The sequence below is a fragment of the Lagopus leucura genome, unplaced genomic scaffold (assembly GCF_019238085.1).
Source record: "Lagopus leucura isolate 7727_CA_CO unplaced genomic scaffold, USGS_WTPT01 Super-Scaffold_73, whole genome shotgun sequence".
NCBI lineage: Eukaryota > Metazoa > Chordata > Aves > Galliformes > Phasianidae > Lagopus > Lagopus leucura.
The window spans coordinates 52,384,954-52,412,042 of record NW_024962252.1 but is presented as its reverse complement, the minus strand read 5'-3'; the positions used below and the strand labels follow the sequence as shown (position 1 = coordinate 52,412,042).

General features: G+C 39.1%; 1 protein-coding gene and 2 long non-coding RNA genes across 4 annotated transcripts in view; 2 read left to right on the top strand and 1 right to left on the bottom strand.

Moving 5' to 3' along the window:
* Nucleotides 1-386: 386 nt before the first annotated feature.
* On the bottom strand, nt 387-20,883 carry TMEM242 (transmembrane protein 242). Its single transcript, XM_042879440.1, has 4 exons — nt 20,724-20,883; nt 19,226-19,326; nt 15,728-15,865; nt 387-1,508 (listed from the first exon to the last, which is right to left on the bottom strand). Exons 1-4 carry the CDS (start codon nt 20,833-20,835, stop codon nt 1,410-1,412), a joined length of 450 nt encoding a protein of 149 aa, XP_042735374.1. The 5' UTR covers nt 20,836-20,883; the 3' UTR covers nt 387-1,409.
* Nucleotides 14,651-20,508, top strand: LOC122184496. The gene is made up of 3 exons (XR_006180570.1): nt 14,651-14,696; nt 19,763-19,881; nt 20,456-20,508. It is a non-coding gene; the product is annotated as an uncharacterized LOC122184496 (long non-coding RNA).
* LOC122184487 overlaps nt 20,731-27,089 on the top strand; it is an 18,018-nt gene continuing 11,659 nt past the window's right edge. For both annotated transcript variants that reach the window (XR_006180569.1, XR_006180568.1), the window contains exon 1: nt 20,731-20,978. This is a non-coding gene — a long non-coding RNA (uncharacterized LOC122184487). The remainder of the gene's footprint in view (nt 20,979-27,089) is intronic.

The window sequence follows — 27,089 nt, the reverse complement described above, 5'->3', positions numbered from 1 at the left end:
CTACGGGCAATCCCCATACATACCAACAGAAATATGGAAATAGTACCATTGCTCATGTGCATAGGATAGAAATATTCACCACAATTTATTTAATACTGGATTACAATAATCAAACTATGGAAAAGATGTCATCATCTTTATTATACTTCAATTGTGTTAAAGATATTATTATAGTGCTGTCATGTTTCATAGGAAAACCACACTTCTCTATTATTCATCTGACATTTAAAGGTTTTTTTTTTTAACATTCTTTCCGAGAAATATAAAGATTTAATCACAAAAGACAGGTTCTAGGCGGACTTTATTAAATCTGGCAGCTGTCTTAATTGGACTGTGTGCAACTGATAAAAAAATCCCTGATAACTGGGCATTCACTCAACAAAGAATTGTTCATTGATACTAATTTATTTTTTTATTTCTGCAATTTTACAGATCTACAGTTCTGCAAATACAGTGTTTGAGTACAACATATTATTCTTCCTAGTTATGCCTACGCCTCATGAGATTACTGCAGTGTGGGAAAACGACACATTGCTTCTCCTGATAGAAGAGCCACAGGAACCACTAAATAACACCCCCCAGAAAACACACACTTTGTTTGCTGAAAATATCTGTTGCGTAGGACAGGCTGGACATAACACTATTGTATATATTTTTCACTTACGTTGTTCATACAAATATAGTAGAAGATTTTATACAATCGGTCAGATTCACAATTGTGGGATCCAATAAAATAGCTACTACTGAAAAAAGAGTGACTTCATTGAGGTCTCTACTGCTGCTCTGTAGAGGAGCTCAGCAAGTCATTACCTCTGTATTTGATGTTTTAAACTTTCCAATCAGACAAAAACAGCTTGGTTTAGACACTTTCTTTGATACAACTTTAAATATCTCCTTTATTTTTAGAAGAGTGCACTGTAACCTTTATCTCCAGGCTCACTGATGGACCTTTTATAATTATCTTGATATTTACATTCCTAATGATGCATGTAAATGGCACTGAAAGCACTGTTCTTCGTTTCCTAGAGAAATAACCTAAAATTACTCTTTAAAGGCAGGATGGGGTAAACGTTTATTGAGGTTCTGTCCTTATATATTAACAATTAAAGTTGTTTGTTTTTTTTTTAAGTTCTCATAATGCACAGCCTTTTTTCAAGTTGGAAGCAACTTACCTTGGAAGGTTCATTTTCTCACAAATCAACCATACCAAACATGCTGAAGAAATACAGTATAAATTATTATTTTAATTATCTTGCCACTGAGATGTTAACTGGCATCCCCAGGTTCAGTGAACTCAGTTGGTAACTTGCTCAGTCTGATTTATTTTCTCTTTCATTCAGATGAGACGCTTCTGATGCTTCTGCTCCTTTTCTTGCTGAAAAAGCCATCTCCAAATGCTTCTGATTCTTTCACTTTGATTTAAGTAAGTCTTCCCATTCAACAGTGGACTCACTATTTTTAGGTATTGCTGGAAACAGTGACTGCATTTTAGTTCGGAATTCTTTCATCTATAAAAGAGGTTAAGAAATAAAAGTAGTCAACTATTAATAAGATTCCACAAAATATAGTTGTTTGAGGTAAAGAAGATGGAAAAAGGCCTTAAAAATAACAGCAAAGTAAGATATTCTCTTTAATTATACTGGTTCAATTAATTAAGTGGGAAAAAAAAGTATGAAAGAGACAAACTACAATCCCCACATCTAAAGAATCACACTGGGTGTCTAACTTGGAACCACTTGTCTGAATGATTCACAACTATTATATGAGCTATTGTGTGAATATATATATATAAATATTAATATTTTTTTGTTTGATGTAAAATTACTTCAATAGAATTCAGCCATATTTTCAATGCAGTGCCTTATTCTGCACTTTCTCTAGGTTGAAGATCTGTTATAATAGCTCTGTTTGAGGATTTTAGAACAAGATTAAAGAAAATGTTCAGCTCTGACAGTTTTAGTTTATCCAACAGCATAGATATAGGTGATTAAACAAAATCTTATTCAAATTTATTTATTAATAGACAGGAAAAGAAAATTCAATATTATCCATAGGACCATGCTTTTCTTTCTTTATTGATAAATTAAAGTGTGTGCTTTGAAAAAGAAAGATTGCTGCCTTTATATTCTATGTATTAATGCATTAAAACCAAACACCAAATCTATATTTATGGTAATCATTTTAAGACCAATGGCTGATTCTATTGTCTTGACAGACCAGAACTGGGAATTAATTTCATTAAAAACCACTTCTTTTTAAAGTTGCTGTTTAGATTTAATGGGTTCTTTTCTTCCAATATTTTTATATACAAGGGCTGCTCCAATTATCTCCTATTTTATTATGTTGGTCCACAATGCACAAAGCAAGCTTGACTAGAAAATAAAATATTACAAGTCTATTATGAAAGAAAAAAGTTTCTAGAAAGCACCAAAACATTGCTATCAACTGTAGATTTAAGAATACTCAGACTTCTCTCAGAATGCTAACTTATGTTCTGCAGGTAAAAGCAACTCATTTTCTGGAAAAGCAATTTTCCTTTAGCACATAGATAAAATTTGAAATATTTAATGCCTTTTTTTTGTTCATTTTTAAGACCCTGTGATAAATTTCTTCAGCCCTATCTTCTTAGATTCCAATGCTTTTTTGTAAAACCATTTTGCAAGCGATGCCAGACTTAATGCCATTACTTTGCTCTTGCAAGCATCAACATCTTTTTCCATGACCCGTCTCTATACAAAACATTTTTAATTGCAGTTCACAGGCTTGACTGTTCTACATTTTCTCCAGACTTTCTTCTTTTGTGATTCCCATGCTGAACAGTGAACTACTTTAATAAATCATAACACTAAGTTGATCACCAGCGTGGATTGACTTTTCAACATAATGCATTATGTTGTCAGCTATTTAGGAAAAGCGTTCTCTACAGTGTCTGCCCAGTGGGCCTAAGAAGTACCTGATATCTTCTTGGTGTGTCTAACCGGGGTGAATTTGTTCACAATACAAACATCATAGCTACTATTACTTGACATTTTCATTTCTGTGCAACTTAAAAATCCTATATCCTACTATTTCTCTCCACAATAGTTTTTGAGTAATACGTTAAGCAATGTAACTGGTACTACACACAGACTTTTATTCTTTTTTCTCTCTCTTCCCAGTAAGAAAGTGCAGTAGGGTTTCACTAGAGCTTTGAATAGATTTCTAAGGTATTTCCTTCTCATCAGCACCACTAATGCCCTCAGCTTTTGAGTTTCTTCCTCCATTTCCAAGTTGTGCTAGTTACACAAACTCAATGCATTTTCAAATCCTGGCCACTGTCCTCCCAGTACTCAAAGCTCCTTTACAGCTCCCTAGCCACACTGCCAAAAAGCATGGAGAAGGCTTCAAAAAAACCTTTCTCTGATGGAGTGGGACCAGTGTACATAGACATAAATCACGATGGAAACTGCAACGTGGTTCCTTCCCTCCCGGTGTCAACGTCTGCTGCTTGTGAATCCTTCTAGTATCAAATTTTAGGCTGTGACTTCTCTCAGTCATTGACCATGCGCATTGTACCTTGGCTGTTGAATGACCAACCTGTATTTAGTATAAATTTGGCCTCCAAACTAACTCATGCTGGCCTCACACTTGTTCTTGTTTTCATTTGGTTGGTAACATCATCCCAGGCCTACTGCAACCTCAGAGGATCCCTGTTTTTCAGCAAAGATACAAATGAGCTATCCTTCCGTGAACTGGATTTCCTGGTATCCAGTCAGCCTCACGCACTGGAGTGAGCTTCTTGTGAAGATGACTAACCTGGCTTTATATTATTTGAATACTGCACCCTGATTAATGAGGGAAACCTTGCAATTCAGAACCCATGTCGTGCTTTGCCTTTTTTTCAGAGATAAATTGCTTGGAAGGTCTCTTCTCTCTCCAACCCAGAAACCTCCTGTATTTCTTCCAGATTCTGTAATACACACAACAGTAGTCTCAAATCAACAAGCATTAATTTAATTAGAAAAGGTGATATGCCTACGTACCAAACACTGGAACGCTTAGAAATAATTTATTGTAGTAGCTGCTTTTTTATGGTTGTCAGACACACTGACCTTGGGGCAGTCAGCTCAAGTGTGATGTCTCCAATTAATACTGTAGTAAACTGCATGCTAAAAGCTGAATGTATTCTATCTCTTTTGGCTGCCTTCCTGATCACAGACCACTCTTTCAAACCCTGCTTCTGAACCCAGTGGCACATGAATGATTTGTAGCACATTTCTTGCTTTAACATTCTTGCATCCTCCGTTCCTGGAGGCGACTCTCAAAAGCGAATTTCACTCAAGTGATTTTTTTATTTTTAATCACAGACATTGCAAAGCTTGATATTGTTTTTCTTGCCAAATAAATTCCAGTAACTGCTCCACCTTGACTGTCAGGCTTCTTTCTAAAAGGGTATCATCTACCTTGCTGCATTAAATAATCTGTAATAGCTACAGATCACTGTTATTTTCCTATCTTAACCTAATGATCCTGCCTCAGGTGGCAAAAATATAGGGACCTAAAAGCATCTTGCAGTTAATAATGTCTTTTTAATGTACATCGTTGACAGAATGTCACACAAAAATTGGGATAGCGCTATTACTGAGAGCACTTATGTGGCCGTTCATATTAAAATGAATGGAAGAGAGACTAAAAAAAGTCTGTTTGAATCCTAGAATGAAAGTTTTGCAAAGAAATGTTCTCTTTAACGTCTGACATTCATAATAGGCCAACCCAAATTCTAGGAATTATTAGTTTCCTATTTTAGTACTTGTACCAGTAAGAACTGCTTACATTATCTTCCAAGTGAAATGAGGTTAGATCCCCTGAACTGGAATACTGACTGAGAGCACAACACAGCATGTCCACGTCTTATATTCTCATCAGTCACCTTTCACCTCACAAGGAACCAAGATGAGACAGGCTGCCTTGGATTTAAGAACATCAGAGAGGATTGTTCTTGCTACCTTTTCCCAAATCTCAAAGTGATTACTGTTGCTCTTGTCAGCTAGAGCTTACCAAGGTCTGCATACAGAAATAGCAGGTTATTTGTGGAAAGCAGCATGCACTGAACCTTTACAGCACTCCAAGAGCAGAGCAGACAGCCCGCTGGCTGAAGGCAATTCTCTGACTGCCACGGTAAAATGGAGTGATTGTTGCAGGTCACCTTGTACCAGCTTGCACACTGACCTCTACAGTAAGCACAGAAAGTAGCGCTCTGGTTCATATTCTTAGATCTTATACTCCATTGGCAAAGGCGTTCAGGTTTCCCAGAGTCCATGCATCTCTCACTGGTAAGGCACCTGCCCTACATCACGAGCACGTTGCAGTAGCTTCACTTCAGTCTAATTTCTGAGCAAATGGCACTTAGCTTTCAATATTGGGATTGTTAACTGGTAGCTTGGAAGTCTGTTTCTACACCTGTCTAGTAAAAGAATAAAGATGCCAGACCAGTAGAAAAGCCTAAAAAAAAAAAAAAGAATGCTGTGATTACTCTGAATTAAATAATAATAATAATAATAATAATAATAATAATATTTTTTTTTTTAAAAGGAGAGTTACTTCCTTATACTTAGAGCTCTATGAGTATGCCTTAAAATTATATGAATGACTAATATGATTTTTCCGAAGTAGAAGGCCAAGAGCTTAAGTTGTTCTGGTGGATGATATCTCAAAGCAGACAATGTTAGTGTTTCACCCTCAAGCCTGCACCTATGATGGTTGGACTGGATGATCTTGAAGGTCTTTTCCAACCTTCGTGATTCTGTGATTCTATTGATTTCACCAGGTGCTGGTGCAGATCTGGATGCTGCACGAGACTGCCAAACAAAAACAACAGTACAATACAGTAGTGTTTGGGCTACACTGTCTTGTTGCAAAAGGCTTTCATGTGATGCAGAATAATTGAGTGATTTTTCTTTAAACCATTGGAGAACATTCCATTTCTTTCTGCGGAGTCTTACTTTCAAATCTGGGTGCCTGAAAAGGACATCCACATGATTAGTCTTCTATGGTGTATTACTCATTTCTCCTTAGTCATCTTGCACAATTTGAAAAATTAACGTAATCTACAATTTAAAACAGTTATATAGATAAATGTATGAAGCATGCTAGTTAATGGATCCAAAGCATCAGGATGAGCATTCCCACTGCACAAGCTCTTGTGTGCTGTAATTTGGATTTCTGAACTGAATGGAAAACATGAATTGTCTGCAAGTTCGCAGTTCTTTCAAAAGGTAAACAGAGTAATTCTTTCCTCTGTATTACCAGGAATTCCCAGTATGCGTTATCAGAAATGAGGGCCATGGCTGAGAAAACCAGACAGTACAAATCAAAGCCTCAGCCTTAAGCCATTCACAAGCCTTGATGCCCGGAATGGGACTGAATTGCATGCAGGCCACACATTGGAGCTCTTGCTGCACACAGAGCCAGAATGCAGACAACCATGCATTTTCAGTCAAGCAGAGCAACCTGCATGAAAACAGGAGCACAGGACGAGGATGATCATGCTGCCACACTTGAAGATGTCATGGTACTGAGATGCAACATAAAAACACGAATCAGGTAAGCTTTTATTCAGATTTTTGTTATACATTTGTAGTTTGCATCACACAGAGACAAGGAGTATGCTGACCCACTTGCCCCCTTCCAGAAACCCACAATGCTCCTGAAGCAACATCCAATCAAAGACTGAGTATTGTTTTATTCCATCATGGAATCACAGAATGGCTTAGGTTGAAAGGCACCTTAAAGCCCACCCAGTTCCAACCCTCTGCCACAGGCAGGGCTGCTCCCCATCAGCTCAGGCTGCTCAGGGCCCATCCAACCTGGCCCTGAGCTCCTCCAGAAATAGGACACCCCAGCTTCTCTGGGCAGCCTGTGTTGATGCCTCACTGCCCTCTGAGTAAAGAATTTCTGCCTAAGATCTAACTTAAACTTCCTCTCTTTTAGTTTAAAGTAATTTTCCCTTGTCCTACCATTATTACATTGTGTAAAAAGTCAGTCTCCCTCCTGTTTATAAGCTCCCTTCAAGAACTGAAAGGCCTATTGAACTTCCCATCAGTTTGCTGTTAGCTGACATTGACGAGTCTCTTCCAAGACAGTGAAACAATTCCTCAAGAGAGCTACAGTTACTGTTTTCCTATGTTCTTCAAACTCTTTCTTACAGCTGTTCTATAGACAATGCAGATGTAGCAGCTTTCCACTAAGAAAAAGATGATCTTATTCCTTGAATAAGCACTCTGCGTTATCAAGTACGAGAAAAGTTCACAGGTTCCTTGTTTATATCTTCTAGTCCTTGTGCAAAATAAAGGCAGTATATATGTGTGGAGGCAATTCTTCTCCACACCAAACTAATTAGGTAATACAAGCAGTACAGACAATATGTGTATAAACAAAAGGCGGAAGTGCTAATTTGTATTGGTGCTAAATCTTCCTTGAATTTAAATAAGTACTGAGGAAGTAAAACAACGTTAAATGCTGAGCAGACTTGAATTATTTTGAATTCTATGACAATGAAGTAAGAAAGAAAAGATGATTTTATTATGCAGTCAAGTATGCATAATAAATCAAACATGATAAGGAACAGAAACAACATGAATAGGTGAGGATTAAATAAAACTAAAATTTAAAATAATTGCAATAAAAACATCTAGGAATGACTTTAGGATGATCCTAGAATGATTTTAGAAGATACACTGCTTTCAAGCAGCATTTGGACATCTACAAAACAGTATAAAAATTTAAGCTTCTGCAAAATGCCAGCATTTGATTGAGATCTGTACATCTTAGTATTACTTATGGATGCTAAAAATTTGTGAAGACTATGTCTCCATACTTGCATTTTATTTTTTTTAAATCATCTATCCTTAGACTCAATACTGATTTGTATTTATAATGTACTTGTGACTTTAGTCTCAAAAATATTATCAAATATCTCCCAAAATAGATGGGATGATGTTAGTACTGTTTTGCTTAAAATGAGTATTCAGAAGTTAGATTTCCTCTAGATAAAAGCACCTTGCGTAGGAATCGTCCTTACCAACAAAACCATAGTAAGTATATAATCTCTGTATTGTTTTTAATTGCTTTAGATGTCTCTACACAGCTGTGCAATTCTGTTAGATTGTTAATATTTTAAAGGTTAAGATCAATGAAAAAGGATATTTCATTAGGAGTCACTATAAAAATGATAACTAATATTTTGTATCTATATTAGCCACAAATTACTAGTTCTCAGTATTTTTCAGCTTTCCACAGAACAGACATATAAGCAACAAACCTACATATGAATCATACTGGTCCTCTTCCCTTGGGAGGACAAATGCTTTCATTTCTGAGGAAATCTATTGAGGGCATGAAGAGCAAAAGGGCTCTTAAAGCACAATTTACCTCGCTTATTAATTGTTCCGTGGCTCAGGGTGCCAGTATTGAAACACTGTTCTGCTTTTAAAATAAGGTTCATAATCCCTGTTATTAAAAAAAAAATAATAATAATTCAAAAGGAACAACAAGCTTTCATAGATATGTTCTAATATCTGTCAAGTATTCTATTGCTTCAAATTTTTAATTTAAAGAAAAGCTGCTTATCTAAAGTGAGGATTTACAACTTAACTGTGACTTCTAGAAAACTGAAATATTTTCGAAGGATTTGGTCCTGTTGACAAATGGCAATCAAATTGTAAGCAAACTGGAATTCAGCTTAATAGGATTATCGACATCAGTTATTCCTGTAAAATAAGCACACTGAATGCAAAACAAGTTTAAACAATATACTGCTGACAGTCAGCTATGTGAGAATCAGACTCTGCAACTCTCCACTGTCAGCAGGTTGAGGATTAAGAAGAACGAAACACTTGGGGATAGAGGGATAGGTCAGGAAGACCTTTTCAAAAAACAAGGAATAATTTATATCACAAAGTTAGACCCTATGCATTTTACTCATTAAATAAAGCAAGGGGTCACCATGGTGTGTATCTTGCTTGTACAGACAGGCTATGTTTCTGCCTTTCAAAAAACATCAGTTTAAGCAGCAAAGGAAAAGGCAGGAGACCAGATAAATCACTCCAACTGCAACTCTGCTTTGCTTTAAGCTTTTAATTTATTGTTTTACAATAAGTTTAGCTTAATTAAAGATCAAAATGGAGGAATATTACAGAAATAAAACAACAGAATTTGGGCCTTGTTCAGAGACAAAATAATGTATTTTTCCTCCATTTCCAGGACTATGCTGTAACCATAAATTTCTTCAAGTACTGCAACTGCAGGTCCCCTTTAATCCTCGCAGACACAGCTCTCTCATCACTGCAAATGGCAGAGCTCTATGTGCTTTCAAGGACATACCTGAGACTAGAACTGCCTAAGTGCCACTAAGTTTGGACAATTTATCATCAGAAAATAATTTATGAAGGACTATGTGTCCTTTAATTTCTGATTAGTTCCCTCTTACTTCTGATAACGTTATGCTTATAAATACACTGTCTGGGCAGCTAGTAATGCAGGAGGAGGAATCACAATTTTATCAGGTGTGACCACTGGTCTGAACATGAAACCACTGCTACAGTATGCTACAATATTTATTAAATCATACATTCATATCATAGAATCACAGGCTCATTTGAGTTGGAAGGAACCTTTAAAGGTCATCTAGTTCAACTCCCCTGCAATGAACAGGGACACTCACAGCCCCTCCAGCCTGACTTTGAATGTCTCCGGGGATGGGGAATCCACCATCTCTCTGGACAACCAGTTCCAGTGCCTTGCCATTCTTACTGTAAAAAAATATTTCTTATATTCAGACTAAATTTCCCCTCTTTCAGTTGAAAGTATTTCCCCTTGTACTCTCACTACTGATCCTATTGAAGAGTCTGTTCCCTTTCTTTCTTATAGCCCCTCTTTTAACATGTGCCTAAGTTTAAGCACATACCTTAAAACTTTTGTTGGATCAAGGCTAGCCTCTACTGCTCTACTGCCTAATGATTCAAATTAAGATATAATGTTGGTCAAACTAAATTACATTACGCCATCTGAACTCATTTTAATACAGACTCTGAACTGTGACTTACAAACAACAAAAAGGTATGGCAGATCATAGCATCTGTAAAACAGAGACACAAAATCAGAAAGGTTTCATTTTTTAATAAAAACTTCTCATTCAAGTTGACTGAAATAACAAGGTTTTAAGATTTTTTTTTTATTTCTTTTCTTACAAAAGTTTTTATTTAGTAAAACATAATTTATTCTTAAACTAAAGATTTCAAACTTCATGAAGTATTTTGTATAGAGAGTAATAAAATAAGATGCCTCAACTATGACTTCTTAGATATCATGAAATGAAAAACATGCCAAACCCATTATTTTCTACAAAATTATTTTCAACACCTTTGTGTAATCCCTCAGGATACAGTCAGCTCACTGTACCAGAAGTCTAAAAGATAATGCCATGACATGAAAGTTATTAGATAGTAAATATACTTGTTCAAAGTTATATGTCAACTGTTAGGCATGTGTTTAATATTACATACGTTCTTATGTTCTATGAAATGCCTCATAGTGGGAGGCTGCAGGCATGTTTGAGTGAACAGTGGAGTTCAGACCAGGAACGTACTTTGGTCTGAATCTACCAGTTGTCCATACAGGGCATGAGCTGAACAGACTCACAACACCCCAGATGGATGTCTTTAGGGTGAAACAAAACTGGAGGTATGTGCTAGGAGCACATCTAGTGTACTCCAGCTGCAAACAGATATTCACATCGTGGGACAGGGCTAGAGTCAGCTCAAATTTAAAATATCCCCTGGAATGGTTGTAGATATTAGAGCCCCAAGCCCAAACTGCTTCATTGGCCCAGTACTGCTGGCCACTGACACTTGCTTACACCGACAGAAGTGCTGGACCTTGACATCATCAAAGATGGACTGCTTTCTTAAGAGTTCACTGGAAGTTAGTTAAAAAGTCATGCTAATGACATATTAATGACATCTTAACAACATCTGGATAATGTCTGCATGGGGCCCAATGTACATGAAAATAGAAAACCATCAGTTCCTAGGTTCTGAAAATGAAGATTTCTCTTTTACATTAATGAAAAATAGAATTTAAACTATTATCAAACCAAGTCCTCACTGACCGATCACTTCTCATTTTAGGGATAGGAGCTCACTGAAATTTAGTAGGGTTTATTACTTAGTAGCCTATTAGAAGATGACAACAGCAACAACTGCAGTCAGGGGATATTAACAACCCATCCTGAGACTGCATAAAATTTTTTGTATCCCTTACCAAGGCATAAAGATCAGTTTCTTACCATCATTCCTGAGTTTTCATGCTAGCATAAAAATCGGTAGGCTAACCACCCTTATCAATAAAGCCATTTAAGAGCTGGAAGGAGGCCTTGTGACAGCAATGTTTTAAGAACATATTGAATATAGTGGCTTTCTCTTCTGCTACCAGCAGATGTAGCTGCAGTGCAGAACAAACTACAAACACATCCTCAAGCCTTTTGGCCCTGTGTTCGAGGGTCACATCCCCTGCCCCTCTCGCACCAAGTCTGCCTTGCCCTGGCAGGTGTAGCAGATAGGTGTCTGATAATATAGACTTTTTTTCTTAAAAAGAAAACACAACAACTACACATCGCATTGTAGCAGTCCCATCACTGGGTTTAGTTTTGTCCTTTGCTCACCACCTCTTCCTATGCGGCAGCTATGAAAGGTCTCACAGCAGGCACACTGATTAGCGTCCATTCACACCAGTTCAGCAGTGCACGGTTTCAAACCAGAGTGTGGCTAAAGTGAGCAGGGTTCAAAGGGCACAGAACACATTGTTGGCTGCACTTATCCAAATTTACTGCCCAGCTTTGCCCTTCTCCTTTAGAGTCAAAGCAAGCTGTGGTATGCATGACCTTCAGCAGTTCACATGGGTTGATCAGTCAGAGGTGGAACTGCTCAGTAGGCCAGCTGGCTAGCCAGCCACTCCTATGAGATCTCCGACCCATCACATCTGATTTTCCACTGTGGCTTCTTGTCATGATTTACTCCCTCAGACAGTAGACAGAGATTAGACAGTAAACAACACAGCAGCTTAGTTTCACTAGACTCAGAGCTCTCCTCCACTGTGCGTGAAAGCAGTCCTCTGCTCACTGGGAACATGCCAAGCCATCCACAAGGACAGAGCATGGCAATGGATTAGAGAACACACTGGAATTAATGTACTTTTATGTGTGACAGATGAAACATTTTTGTTTGCTAAATGAAACATCTGTGGTGTTTACAATTAAAATTTTATTATGCCTAACAATATTGAAACACCATATGAGCTGTTGATAATGTTGTTATCATTATTACCAGAAGCTCTTAAACAACTGAAGTCAGTGCCCAGCTGAGAGAGGACAGCATCAGGGGCAGACCACTAATTAACACATCCCAAAGGCAGTTGGTTACTGTTGAAGGCAGTAAGGTGAAGGAACAGGGCAGCAAGCTCTTCTTGTTCAGCTGCCAAAAGTTTAGTTACTAAGATCACAAAAGTTCCAGGCATCAAGATGAACTGAAGTTTCTCTAAGGTCATGTACAAAACAGCACTTTCAGAGACTAACATTTGCTTTAACGTCAGAGCTTTCAAATGTACATACAGTGTGCTTAGCTTGGAATTGTCACTTCAAATTCTTCACAGCTGTGGTATGGGGAACCTGCAATTGTTACTGAGTAACGGAGTTCACAGAATTAAACTGGGCTGAAGAATCAAAATATTTACATTCAGGTGAACCTACAACAGATTTTTCTCAAGTTGTTCAACTGAAATTAAAATGTTCATTTGAAAATGTTGAGACGAACATAAAACCTGCAGTAGCTTTTGTCTAAAAGTTAATGTTTAAAGAAATTTTATTTTACCATAACTCTAGTAAATATTTTCACACAAAATTAAACTTATTTTTGTGACTATGTAACAATTATTAGTTTTAACAAATATATTTTGTATGTCCCTAAAAGTTAGCATTGGAATTGACTGATTGCTAGCATATTATTGCTGTCACAGAAGCAGAGATAAAGAACTTTCAAAACTATTGTGCTTCTCTGAAATGGGAAAACCCTTTCTCAGAATTAAAATATAGCTAGGAATCCAGAACTAATGATGTGCCAGCCAGCTTGTAACACTTACTTAACCTCAGGTGCTCATGAATATGATACTTAATGCACAAAAGTAACATTTTCCATGAGATATAGTATTTCCTCCTGAGTGTTATTTTAAAGCAGCATGCAAAGCGTCAAAAACAATCAAAAATCACTTGTTCTTTAGAATTACATTTCTAGAGTCCCTTTTCTCAGGTCAGAATCTTTCATCTTTAACACACTTCTGCTTTTGTACTTCTAACAATTTTAAACATATATTTAACACATACAGTAAAACAGGATGAAGAAATGCATGGCAGAAACTTACAAATGTAAATTTGCATTTATGCTGTAATGAGTAGTGCCATCACATGATTTTCCTTCTTCCAACTGGAACTTAAATCCATAGCAAAAGCAATAAATATGTCAGTGAAAAGCAGAGGAAGAGGGCGGTTCAAAATTATTTGTAGCCTCAGCCTCTTGACAAAAAACCACTTCCTTCAGTGTCTCCAGTTCTAACCATGCCATGCTGTCAAACAAAAGCACTCTACATAAAGAAACCAATACCAAAAGGTGTTTGCAAGAGCCTCTTAAGTTTGCCCTATCTTCTTTCAACACTAAGGCAACACAGAATATAACAAAGAATGACTTTCTGATGATAAATGGTTAGGTACTTGCTAAAATGCCATGTACTGCTGCTGTGCCCTTATGACATGAGATCCTGCTGTGAGGCTGTGACATTTCCTGTACTTAGCTACCTCAAGCGTGTGTTCTTCTTCCCTGTCATATAGTCTCGGTGAAAGCAGCCTCACAACAAAACCAAGCAGCTGTGTGTCCAGGTCAGCATTTTCTAAGGAAATAAAAATTAAGCTTACTGACAAACTGTTAAAGTAAGTTGCTGACTAGCATCATAGTGTCCTTCAGCAGGACCAGAAGTACTCTGAGTGAAAACAAGAATCAACAGCATGGTGTGAAGTGAATCCTTTTGGCTGATGATGTGAGTAAATTCAGCAGACTACTAGATTGCTGTAGCTCAGCACACAGAGAGTATAAATTGACATGCCTGCTCTTCTTTCTTTGCTCTACTTTCTTTCCTCTACTGCCTAACAAGCAGGACTTGAGTATAAACAAAATGCATTGTAGCTGCATCTTACATCCTGCTTTCCTTTATTGGTTCCTACTGAGAATCAGTACTTTTACTTTCTTTCCTCTACTGCCTAACAAGCAGGACTTGAGTATAAACAAAATGCATTGTAGCTGCATCTTACATCCTGCTTTCCTTTATTGGTTCCTACTGAGAATCAACATTAGAAACTAAAAAATTGGTGCATGCTAGGATCAGTATGGTAACTGTTGAGTCAGGGCCCAAACCACTGATTGAGCACCTGGGGAAAGGACCTGCTCAACTCTGTGAGCACAGATGAAGGCAATTTAGCTATGTGACTGGAACGGATGGAGCCTGGCTGCACCTCTCTTAGACCACATTTAAGGGCTGACTGCCACTGGGGAAGGATCTCTAGTTGGAGATCCCTTCCTTGTGGAGTTTCTGTTGTGAGCCTAGATCTTCAGAGATGGGTGAGCTCTTTTTCTTTTTTAACACCTTTCTATTGCACAAGTCCCTTTATCATCATACCTCTTGTATTACTATTCCATTGTGTTGATGTTTCTGATTGTCACAGGAAACAAATGGCTAACTCACAGGATTCACTAGCAGAGTGGATAGGAAGTGTGAACTTGAATTAAGGTATTAATGAGAATAGTATTAGGGTGGAACGATATATTGCTGCTTTTAGTGTTGGGAGATCACAAAATGTTCTGCTGGAGATAGAAGTAATTTTTCACAGAAAGTAAGGGAAGTCTATTCATTCCTACTCTTTAAAAGGAAGTGGAGTTCTGCCAGCTGCAGGGTCTCTCTTCAGTCACAGCTCATTACTGGGGAAAAGCCAAAACGCTTACATGAACTCCAGTGTTCACACTCAACACAGTGAGATAGTGGAACATGAGAACTTTATTCAAGATAGCCTTTGTGCCTTGGAGCATGCAGATGCTTCCCAAGTTTCTTTGCCTTGATGTGGCGCATCATGGAACACCACTCTGTTACGCTCAAATCCTCTAACTTCTGCCCCTTTGCTCCTTACAGAAATGCACTAGGGGCAGAAAGCTATCTTCACCCCAATTTTTCTTACATCCTCAATGTCCTGATGTAGAAAATAGGACTTAGACAAATAAACATCTATAAAAAGAGGATTTGGGGGTAGCCTTCAATTTAATAAGAGAAGAATGCAGGATTTGCAGCCACTATTTTAATATCTAATGTAGAACACTGACTCTTGAAGAATTTGAAATGTGTGTAAATAAACACAAGCAGGACAGAACTGTTCTTCCCCCTAAACTGTCTCCTCCACAATATCACACTTACAAAAGATGCAAAAATGACTTTTCAGTCTGCACAAGCCTCTGGTTAGTCATTGTATGTGTTGAGAACCAAGGGTACTGCCAGTTGAAGTGGTACAGAATATGATGAATTCTGGAAAAGAAAAAAAAAAAACAAAAAAACAAAAAAAAACAACAACAACAGTATTTGGAGAATCATATTTGCTACTCACGCTGTGAACACCCAGAGCCTTCCAGATGGCGAAACTTAGTAATCCAACTCCACACCATGCATACAGAGAGCCCCATCCTAGGGCACGTAAGGCCAGTGATGAGCCGCTCTCAGGTAGTGCAGCTGTAGCAGTAATACCCTAGGGGGAAAAAAAAAAGACTGATCAAGACAAAGTGAACAATAACTGGAAAAAAGAAAAATAGAAATGAAAGAATTTAACTTTTACTCTAGAAATTTTCTTCCCTTGCCAGTTTATGTGATGTCATAGAAACTCTTGCTATGGATACCAGCAGGCCCAAAGTGCCAAGCAAGTGGGTATGTAAGCTGCTTTCTCACCAGGAACAACTTTCAAGTCTGCCAGTAGCATTTGGGGATTTTTAATATCTGAAGATGCTGAAATAAACTGTTCAATAGGCACAAGAATCTGATAGTTATCCTGCCACTCAAAAGCCGCAAGTGGCTCAAAAACAAGACAGCTGCACTGGAACACAATCCTTCTATAGAATTGATTTTGGTATGATTTTTTCAGGAGTGGTGTGAGTGAGGCATGACCGTTAGCCTATAAGCCTTCATCCAAGCTCCTGTAAAAGTAGATTGGGAAACTAGAGGAACTTATGCATCTTTCAGCTTGATGTAGGATGTAACAGTGACTGGGAGACCAATTTTGAGATGCTGCAACTCTGAAGGAATTCTAGAAGCTGTTTAGGAAAATTTTGAAAATAACAAATAGCAACACTAAGCCTCATTTCCCTGCAGAGTTCACTAAGTGGCAACAAAGATAGCTCTATTCCATTTTCACACTTCCCATTTTCGTCAGAAATAACAGTGGGTGTTTTTTGAGATTCTGCTGCTTGAGTCTTCCATTAGAAGTGTTGCAAAAATACAAAACACTTGGGAAAGTCATCTCAGGCCGAGAGGAGTGGAGTCTCAACCATGACAGACTCCCAGCCACAATGGAAACTTTTTTGTCACAGCACATCAGTATAGGGTGCAGCTATGAAGGGCTCAAACACATAGTGGTTCACATCAGTCAGTTCACACCAAGTGTTTGCTGCTAGCCAGCCATTCTTGGACAGCAATGCCCCCTGCACTGTATTTAGCTGCTGCAGGGCAGCTTCAGTCCCTTTCATTTTCTTTCTTCTTCGATGTAACTAAACACATGTACAGCGTCTATCAGAATGGTATGTGGCCAGTGAAAAAGCATCAGTAGTGCTTGCTTTGGTTTTTTTTTTTTTTCCTCTTGGCTTTGTATTCATCAAAATGTTAAAATGATCTTCGGACAGTGCCCAGTATTAACATTTGTCCTTTGGATATAGTTCTGGGCAGTTACCCAAGGACAAACACCAATGTACAAAGGACACAACTAAAATCCATCTTATTCCTCATAGGTTCTGATTTGGACATCCCAAAGTGGAAGCTGTTAAGTGTTCACTATGTGTATATACACATAGATACACAGACACAAAGCATAGCTCTCTAACCACACTATTAAATAGAGTTCTACTATTTCCTTCCTGCAGCTAATGAACTTTTCTAACTCTTTCAGTAGAGATTGTATTGAGTAGATTTAAAGATGCTGATGATTTCTGACATTTTCCTGCTTCAACAGTCTACACGTATACAGCATGTAGAATTTCTATTTGGAAGACGGAAAAAGAATGGATGAAAATATCCTCTACATAGAATCTTTAAATAGGAGTCATTATCTGTGAAAACTGCTGGCAAAAATAACTCGACCACTATTTAAATGCTAGATTGTCTCAAAAAAAAAAAAAAAAAAAGTGCTATGTGGAAGCGGTTGATTTGGTTTCACTGACAGCAGTCAAAAAGTGTTCTGTTCCAAGCTGACTGCTGAGGGATGTTAAGTATAAAGATAGGGATTTCTGTAAACACCAGTTTGTTATAAGATTATCCGATATGTTGTTCAGAGCATCAAGAAAGCTGATTAAGAAATGCCAAAAAAATAAGAGGACAACAGTAGAATACTATGACAGCATGGGGGGAAAAGGGTGTAACTACGAAAAGAACATTTTTAGGAGAACAGAATTTCAATCACGAGCCTGTTACTGTATACGTTGTTTCCTCCCTGTTACTGTTCTAATACTGGGGGGGGCGAAGGGGAGAACCTCTCTGATTTGAAAAAATAAGCTATTGAACAATGCTCAAATCTTCTTACAAAAAAAAAAAAAAAAGGCCAGGAGAATACAGGGCAGGATTTACTGGTTTGTTTCCCAAAATACATGCTTCACACTTAATTTATTTTATTTCTGGAGGACATAGGAGAAATGATAAAGGCCTCAATTTTCTGACTATCTCCTTGTGGACAAGAATGTGTCTGAAAGGAAACTGTGCCTAAAATAAATACGTTCCACTTCATCAGTTTATTGTATTGAGTGCATTCACATGGCCTAAACTATTCTAAAACTAAACACCTGGAAAAATTCTGATAAAACTGAACATTTCTCACAAGAAGGCTGCTGCATCTGAGCACTTTAAATTTAATATACATTTCCCCCTTCCCAAAAGATGTTTTAAGTGAAAGTCTCTGCAGTGGTTCATCACAAAACAGGATTACATAATCTCAGTTCTAAGTAAATTTGGGCTCTGGTTCTATAAATGCTTACTTAATTTCAATAACGTGGAAGAAGTTCATTTTCAGCTTTATCTCTCTCCAGTAACACTGATGCTGTTCTGTAAGACAAGTCTTGTTGTAATGGTCTGAAAACAATAATGAAGCGAAGATGTGATGCTACATCTTCCCTCTTAAATTGCTATTCACTTTTTTTCTCTGATTCATCAATTTTAATTGGTCACAGACTGCATTGTGTTTGTTTCTTATTTCTACTCTGACTCTCATGCTGCAGTTTCACTGACACAAAAGCTGGCACAAGCCAGCAAAGATAGTGAACGAAGGGGTCTTGCATTTCTTCCCAGCATTAATTCTGGGGTAGCTGGACTACTTCTTTGATCAGCAGTGCTGGCTTATGTTTGCTTGAAGCATCTGTCAAGCTATGACCTAATCCTAAATGGAAGATGTATTACTTCTGGGTTGAATGTCTAATATGGATGCGATTACCCTTAGTTATTTAGTTACAATTCTGTTACTGAAACAATGTGTTATTTTTAATAACAGGCAATGACCTGTACTAACTATAAATTTAAGTATCTTTACCTCTTTGGTGGCAAAACCTCAGAGATCCCCTATAGGCAGTTACATAATTTGCGAAGTTTAGCCTTCCCTTCTGAAATCACTCACCTATCACACCTTCACAAAAAGTATCATTTCCTTTCTACACTTTGCAGTATTTAAGTTGAGCAAAGTAGAAATCATACACTATTCCTAGCAAATGTTTAACCTACTCTTACTGACTTGAAGTCCAGTGCTCTGGCCATCAGCTTTGCACAGCCAAACTGTACCTATATCATTATTACTACAAAGCACTTTATGCGTTGTTTTTTCCTGTGTTTCACAACTGGGAAACAGTTTAAATGAACAAACCTTATTGAACCAGTTTGGGTTCTTCTTTTTTGCCATGGCAAGCGTGGTGCCAAAACCTGCTATCATTCCTGCTGTAGCAACCGTACCTAGAAAAATTCCACCTGCCAAGAAAAGTTTAAGACATAAAAATTAAATTGATATTAATCACTGCAAGTGATATCAACATGTCACATTCTGGGACTGCTGTGTATATCTCCCATCTTATTGAGGTGTGCACGCCTTTTTATAGAGAATACAATTATCTGTGGTTCTGTGAAATTAAGATCTTGTCTCCTAGAAGGAGAAAAAACAAAAAGCAATCTGTTTTGAAAGCAGCACCTGAAAAAGAAAGGTCTGTCAACATATGCTGAGGGAAAAGGAACAGTTGTCCAAATTATTTATACTAATTACCTATGGTAAGGAGGAAAGAATATCTTGAAATGGAGCCTTTTGAAAACAAATAGCAAACATCTATTTGCAAGCTGCACGAGGCAGAAGTCACCCACAACCCAGGATGCCTTTTCACAGCACTTCCAAATTTTCATGCTCCCTCTGCAGCCTCACTCCAGAATCAGGATGCTAAAATCAGCCCTGTGTTACAAGATGATGTGCTTCTCCTGCTGCACCACTGGTGACTTCAAACAGCCATCTGAAAACCTACCTCAGAACACCATTCTGTAAGTAACACATTCTCTTTGGCATTGTCAGCTTTATGTTCTAATGATCTGTTTAAAAAACAAACAAACAAACAAAAAACCAACAAACCTAAAAACCAACAAAACCATGTGAGCTTCCTTGAGATACAAAGCACTCCTTGCTGCCAGCTCTTCTGCAGCCACTTGGGATCTGCTTCTTGCATCAGAAGGGGCTCTGTAGCCATATCAGACCACTTGTAAAAAAAAAAGGCCTCCTATGGACCCTGAGTGCGCTATACAGCACCTGGCTCACACCAAAATGCCCAACCAAAGGCAACAAGCTCTGCCTTTGCACCTGTTGGGTTAAAAAGTTTAAATATATATATCATTTGAATAGGAAGCAAGAATCAAAATCCCCTTATGTCAGGTCTCGCTTTCTAAAACTTGGTTATGATATTACTGTGATGGAGAAGTTTGCTGTAGCCGTGTCAGTGAGATGTGTGGAGGACATGCAGCCTGGGAACAGGAAGATCTCCAACACCCTGACAGAACACAGGGTGCCCCCTGCATTTTACACTTCAAGGTCTACTCAGTAGCAACGTTTTCCCGATTTCAGAAATAGCAACTGGTTTTTAATTGATGTCTGCCAAAAGAAGAGGAGTTTAACGCACAGCCTCCAGCCATGGGACTTGGGCAGGCAAGCACTACAACGTGGAGAAGCACCCTGAGGCAGTGACTGTGCACCCTCCGCCCGGGACGCGTCTCCCGGCTCCCGCAGCCCGCGCGTTCACAGCGCTCCAGGGCTCGGCCACGCACGCCCCACGTGCTGCCGCCCGCCTGTGACCCGAGTGGGGAGGGGAGGAGAAGGGAGGCGCTTCCAGCACCTTTAATGAGGAAGATCTTGTCCTGGGAGGCCGCAGTGCTCCCGCGGCCCCGGGGAAGAGGCCTCCCCAGCGCGGGGTCCAGCGGAGCCGCAGTTTGCGGGGAATCCCCCATGGCCGGGCAGCGGGAGGACGCGGCGGCAGCGGCAGCTAACCCGGAAGGAAAAGGAGCGGAGCAGGCGGCGCGGCCGCCCTTCCTCTTCCATCTCCTTCACCTCCTCCTCCTTCTTCTGGGCTGCGCAGCCGCTGTGGGTGCCGGTATGTGTGGGTAACTCAGGGGTGAATGGGCAGAAGTCACAGCCTCTCGCAGAACGCGGCTATACTAGCGCACTCGGAAGGGATTTCTATGTAAATCTCAGTGACAACGTGATGGACTTCACTAAACGAAACTGAAATCTTTGCTCCCAATGAATTTTACTGAGCTGTCTTGACGGATGTCGTTGCTTTCAAATACGTTTTGAGGTTCCAGATTGCATCTCCCGTTTTAAACACCGTGGCAGAATCACAGTGTCGGTGTGCGCTGCTTCGCACAGCAGTGTGGGTGACTGACGTACGGCTCGGATCTGGCACCACGTTAAGAGAAAAAACGCCCATCTAAACAGAGCACAAGCGTTTCCTCCTCACTTTCTTTGTTTGAACCTCTTCGTCATCATTTATAGTGCGTATCTAGGGGTCTGATTGCAGGGGATTGGGTTGCTAGGCAAAAATTCAGTATTTTGGGAAACTTCCTGGTCGTGGTACTTCTGCAAACCAATCGGAAGCCTCTAATGCATGTGCATTACACACATCTCACACAGCGAAGCAGCAGTGGTTGTGGAATACAGTTGTTACTGTCATACAGCTGACTCATCAGCCCCAGCTCCGCTTTTCAGAGCACCTCACTAACTACCAGTCTTCCTCCATTGGGAGAAAGCACCCCAGGTTCCCATATGTGAAAGGGACCTGGGTGAACTGATGGGCAGTTGACTGAATATGAGGCAGCAATGTGCCCAGGTTGCCAAGAAGGACAACGGCGTCCCGGCTTGTATCAGGAATGCTGTGGTGAGCAGGACTAGGGAAGTAATCCTGCCCCTGTACTTGGTATTGGTGAGGCTTCACCTTGAGTGCTGTGTTCAGTTTTGGGCACCTCAGTATAGAAAGGACACTGAGGTGCTGGAGCAGGTCCAAAGAAGGGCAACAAGACTTGTGAAGGGCTTGGTGAATATGGCCTACGAGGGGAGACTGAAGGAACTGGGGCTGTTTGGTCTGGGAAAAGGAGGCTGAGGGAAGATCTTATTGCTCTCTTCCAATATCTAAAAGGTGCTTACAGCGAGAGCGGGGTTGGTCTCTTCTCAGTGGTGACGGGTGACAGGATGAGGGGAAATGGCCTCAAGTTGCATTGGGGTAAGTTTAGGTTGGATATCAGGAAACACTTCTTTACAGAAAGCGATGTTAAGCACTGGAATAGGCTCCCTAGGGAGCTGGTTGGGTCACCATCCCTGGACGTGCTTAAAATCCATTTGGATGTGGTGCTCAGGGACATGATTTAGAGGAGTTAGGGTAGTATGCTTAAGTTGTGGTTGGACTTGGTGATTTTTAAGGTCTTTTCCAATCTGAGCAATTCTATCGCTCTATGATTCTGTGTGTTTTGGAGTAGCATTAGGACTGTAGTTCTTTCTGATTCCAGCGCAAATAATAAAACCTCTTGGAAAAAGTGGTCTTGGAATTTTAAACAGCACAGTGACAACACTAAGGGGAGATATACCAGTTTTTGTTTTATCTGAAGGCTGCAGCAAATAGGATATAAATATGGGGCCCTGGGCAGCCTGATCTAGTGGGTAGCAATACTGCCCACAGCAGGAGGGTTGGAGCTCAGTGGTCTTTAAGGTGGCTTCCAGCCTATTAATCTGTTCTGTGATTCTAAATACTATGTATTAATATTTAGATGTTGTTAGTAAGCATAAAGCTGAAACAACGGCATGCATACATTTTGACTATAAATTGGGCCAAGACCACCACTGTTTCTGCAAGAGGAATCATTGAACTGTGAGAGATAATAACTTGCTTTTTATCTTTGATGATAAAATCCTAGATTTTCTTCTTCTTAGGATAGTTTTTTGAGTTCACATCAATCAATAACTCACTTTCTTTCAAATCTCCAGGACTAGGAAGAAGGAGATGAGAAAAAGGAATAATAACGTTATTTAATCTTGATTTGAACAGTGCCAAGAATCTACATTTAAGATAGTCAGATAAGATCTGTCTCTATTAATCATTCACAAAGACTTAAAGTAGGGCATAAAACCTATGAAATCCACTGTGTCTTTCTGAGGAACTTAAAATTCTCAGTGTTATAAAACAAATTGTTGTGCTTTAAAAAAGAGAGAGAGAGATGTTCAGCAAAATTATGTCCATTGAAATTGTTATATAACTTAATGTAATTCTTTCAAGTACAATTTACACAAGAGCTTTGCATTATCTCCTCTTCTTCCTTCTCTGTCACTGTTACAGTATACAAGCAAACAGAGCAATCTACATATAGCTACCAGCTATGTTTTCTAAAATTCAGTTATTTCTTCCTGAAATTAGACACATTTTTGTTCGAAAGACCAATTTTAATGATTCTGGTATCAAATATTCAAAGGTTCTTAAAATGAGGCCATGAAAATATACATGCAAGTAAGTAAACATGCATTGCTTGTACTAATTTAATTTGACTACAGTTAAAAGTTTGGACAGAATTATTAAATTGTGAGTGCTGAGTTCAGGCACTATTTACTTTGTGTTGAGGTTTGCAATGGCCAGGATGCAGAATTTCACAGCAAAGCAATTGTAGCTGGTAGACTTCCTTCAGTGGGCCTCTTTTATTGTTTAAAAGAAAATAAATTTAAGAAAAATACAAAAGAAACAAGTTTGCATAAACACATTCCCTAAGCTTGTTTGTTTGTTTGTTTGTTTTAATAATCCTCATGAATACGTGGCATTCCTTCCCATAAGCAGCTCAAGAAATACAATCACCATGTGCAGACTTCTTAATATAATGCTGATCTGTGTTTCTCCTGCTCCTGTCATCTTATGAGCAGACAACTAACTGCAGGACTGGAGAGAATGCTGGCAATTCACAGTCAAGGCTGGTTTCACTTCAGGACTAAGATTGAAATCAGGTCTTCAGTGGAGAAAGGGTTAGTTTGTAAGTGCACTGTGGCATAATAAATATGTTTACTGAGTTATTGAGGTGTCTGATAGAATGTATCCAGAGCAGTCTTCAGTGCCACTGCAGAGACAGTTGGCAGATAAAGCACAGCATCAGTTCTGGAGATAGAAAATCCAATTCAAAACATGCAGGAGGTTGATTTGAATACTTGTTAAAATGACATATTCAGTTAACAGAATTTGATTATGTAAAAGAATTTGGGAGAGCCAAATGCTGGTTTTGGAAGGAGAGAAGATAAAGCATTTGAGCTGTTCTTCCGCTCTTGGGAGAACTGGGTTTTACTCTTTGATTGAGTTGGATCATCTCCTGAACTTCTGAAGGCTTTGATATTTGAAAGTATGGGGCACCTTACACCCTCTGTGTACATGAGGAAGCTGTGTAAGTATTTCAGAACAAATTTCTGGTCTGCTGGACAAGAAATTGAAGCATTCTGAGTCTATGATTTTGTTTCTAACAGTACTGTCTGTCTTTATGATAAGAAACTGCTTACTGTTGTGCCTCTCTTAAGAATCAGGTGTATGAAATTCCCACACTGGGAGTAAATTCTCAGATCTTTTCTAGAAAAAGTCTGGTCACTGAATAATGATTTATAGCATTTAGTCACAGAAATACTGACAAGATCAGTGATCATCTATCAGACACAAGAACAATTATAGTAAGAGCTTTGCATCTGAAAAAGAGAAGACATTTTAAAAATATTGATTGAGCTATCTTCAAAGATTTATGTGAGGGGTATTTTTCCATTTAGAGAAGAGGAAATGAAGAAATCAATCAGTTTGTGCAGTTCTGCTTTAGTATTTTTTGGCGTAGGCACAGGCTTGGAGGATAGATCTCTGGATGCCCAGTCATCTTCAGCACAGGCCCACCTTTCTGTTTTACCAGTAACTTCTTTTTTTTTATTTCACTTTTCCATTTGTTTATTCAGTAGGTAATGCTTGACCTAGGACAAGACTAGCTGTGTGTGAATGTTACACTGACACCAGAGCTCTGTATGGCCGGAGCCTGGCCACAGTTCAGTAGATGGCAGAAGTTCCAATGGCAGCGTGACCAGAGTTCCAGTTGTAAATCCCAAATTAGCACTCATACATGATGACATTAGGGCTAGTCAGAGGCGAGTTTCAGAGATGTTATTGTGCATCAAGGCTGCCCGGTGCCCTGGACTATGTTCATGTGACTCTGCAGAGATGGGGATGCTTGGGGAGCTCCTGAGGAAAACTGACTGATGTTTGCGGGGAAGCTGCAGGAGATGGCATGTTTCTGTGGGATGCTTCTCAGAATGTTGGAGGGGTTTCCTGCACGTATGTGTATCTACTTATTTTATAATCTTAGCTCTTACTAAATTTCATGTTTTATTACCTTCTCAGTGGTTGAAGTATTCTCTCTGTGTAAGTGAAATATATTTGCATCTCTTTGTCTGTGCCCACATTCCTTTCTTAACTAGAGAGGCAAATGCTAGATCTCTTCCCAATGCCTGTGATATTACCATTGCTTTAGAGTCTTAGTAAATACGTTTATGAAGTTGATTTGTTTTGTTTTTTACTGGATATTGTGTCCGTAAGGATTTCAGTATGTATTTCATTGTAGAATAGTACTCTATCACCTTTTAGTAGTTATTTTGCTGTACTACAAACACCTTTATCATGATCCAGAGAAAATTTATTTCTGACAAAATTCAAAAACCTTAACAGCAAAGAAAAAAGAAATGGTTGTACCAGGGTGCCTTTAAATTATGGCCTGGGACTTCAGAGTCAGCCGGTCTGCCTGGACGTCTGACCTGAGATAGCAGAGGTGGTCTTGAACCACCAGTTAGGTTATGACCTATTGCCAACCTGTTCTTCATGTCTCAGATGGGCAGAATTGGAAACTTCCAAATTTACAGTTGGCAAGACGGAGGCCTCTTGGTGGCAGCTCAGTACATGGATTTGTCTACCCCATGTGTCTCCTGCTGTGGGCTTCACAAGATACTTCGTAGCCTGTAGCTCAAACATCTCCCCAAAACTGTCCTCCCAGAGTACAGCTGGGCTCAGATCAGGTTGCACACAGAGGCTGTGCCATCTCATTTCTGCGTTTTGCAGAGCTGTCTGTTTAAAGCTGTTCAGACCTAGTCTGAACTCATGGCTGACTCTGTTTTGAAGAGGAGGTTGGACTGGGGACCTCCTGAATTTTTCCTCAGCCTGACTGACGTGGTATGGGTGGGCAGATTCCCCCACAGATCCAGTGTGAATTAATCAAAAGGTCTGGGTAAGCGTGATGTCAAACATGGTTTGCTTTTGACTGACTCAGATCGAACTCACCAAGTTATGATGGCTCTCAGAGGCGGAGAGAAACTTTACTAGCATCTTCAGCATCATTTTTAGAAGCTGCTCTGTCAGATGCCCGAATGGACCAGGAGGAGAGGTGCGGTGCCCAGCCCTTGCCACTTGGTGTCCTCATGAGGCCAACTACACTGGTCTGGGGAGCTTTAGCAATGGCATATGTTGCAAAACACTGGGAAAAGAAATGGGACTAGTATTTTATTTATCGTTGGGAGTTGGCCAATATAAAATCGGTTCAAATATAATACGTCACCTACTTGAGAAACCCAGCCATGGAATTAATTGGCATGAATATGAAGTGTATACTTATTTTTATCAGCTCCAGAGACGATTGTATCCAAAGGCCCTTCTTGCAGTCGTTCACAGAGCTTAATTGCTATGGTTAATGTTACAATTAAAAAAGACCTGGAAGGAGAGCTGAATATTATCATCACGATAAATGATAATTATCACTTTGTGCAGATGGATGATAAACATTTCTAATTAAATTACTCTTGTAACATAAATTAATTGTATGATCTGGATAAAGTACTTCTGATTTCACATTTAGGATATTTCTAAGGGCAACAAGTTTGTGCCAGAATTTCAGTCTGCAGGTCAATCTGTCTTTTAAAAATATCCAACTGTTCAATGAACATAGCTGCTTACTGCAGTTTTTTGCAGTGAAGAAGTTCTGCAATAAACAAATAGTTCAAACATGGTGCATGGGAGAATAAAATAAACTATGCACCTGACATAATATCTTAGTTCTTTTTGCTGGGTAATTCATCAGCTATTGTGTTTTACTCCTATATTATTTTCTTCTCTGAGGATTTTTGCAAGACACAAACCATTAAGCTAATACTCTACAAACAGGAAAGC

Coding starts and splice junctions, on each gene's coding strand:
- TMEM242 (XM_042879440.1), bottom strand. CDS start 20,835: ATGGGGGATTCCCCGCAAACTGCGGCTCCGCTGGACCCCGCGCTGGGG. Junction 19,327..20,723: donor CAAGATCTTCCTCATTAAAG/GTGCTGGAAGCG, acceptor TTTTCTTGGCAG/GTGGAATTTTTCTAGGTACG. Junction 15,866..19,225: donor ACCCAAACTGGTTCAATAAG/GTTTGTTCATTT, acceptor TTTTCCCCCTAG/GGTATTACTGCTACAGCTGC.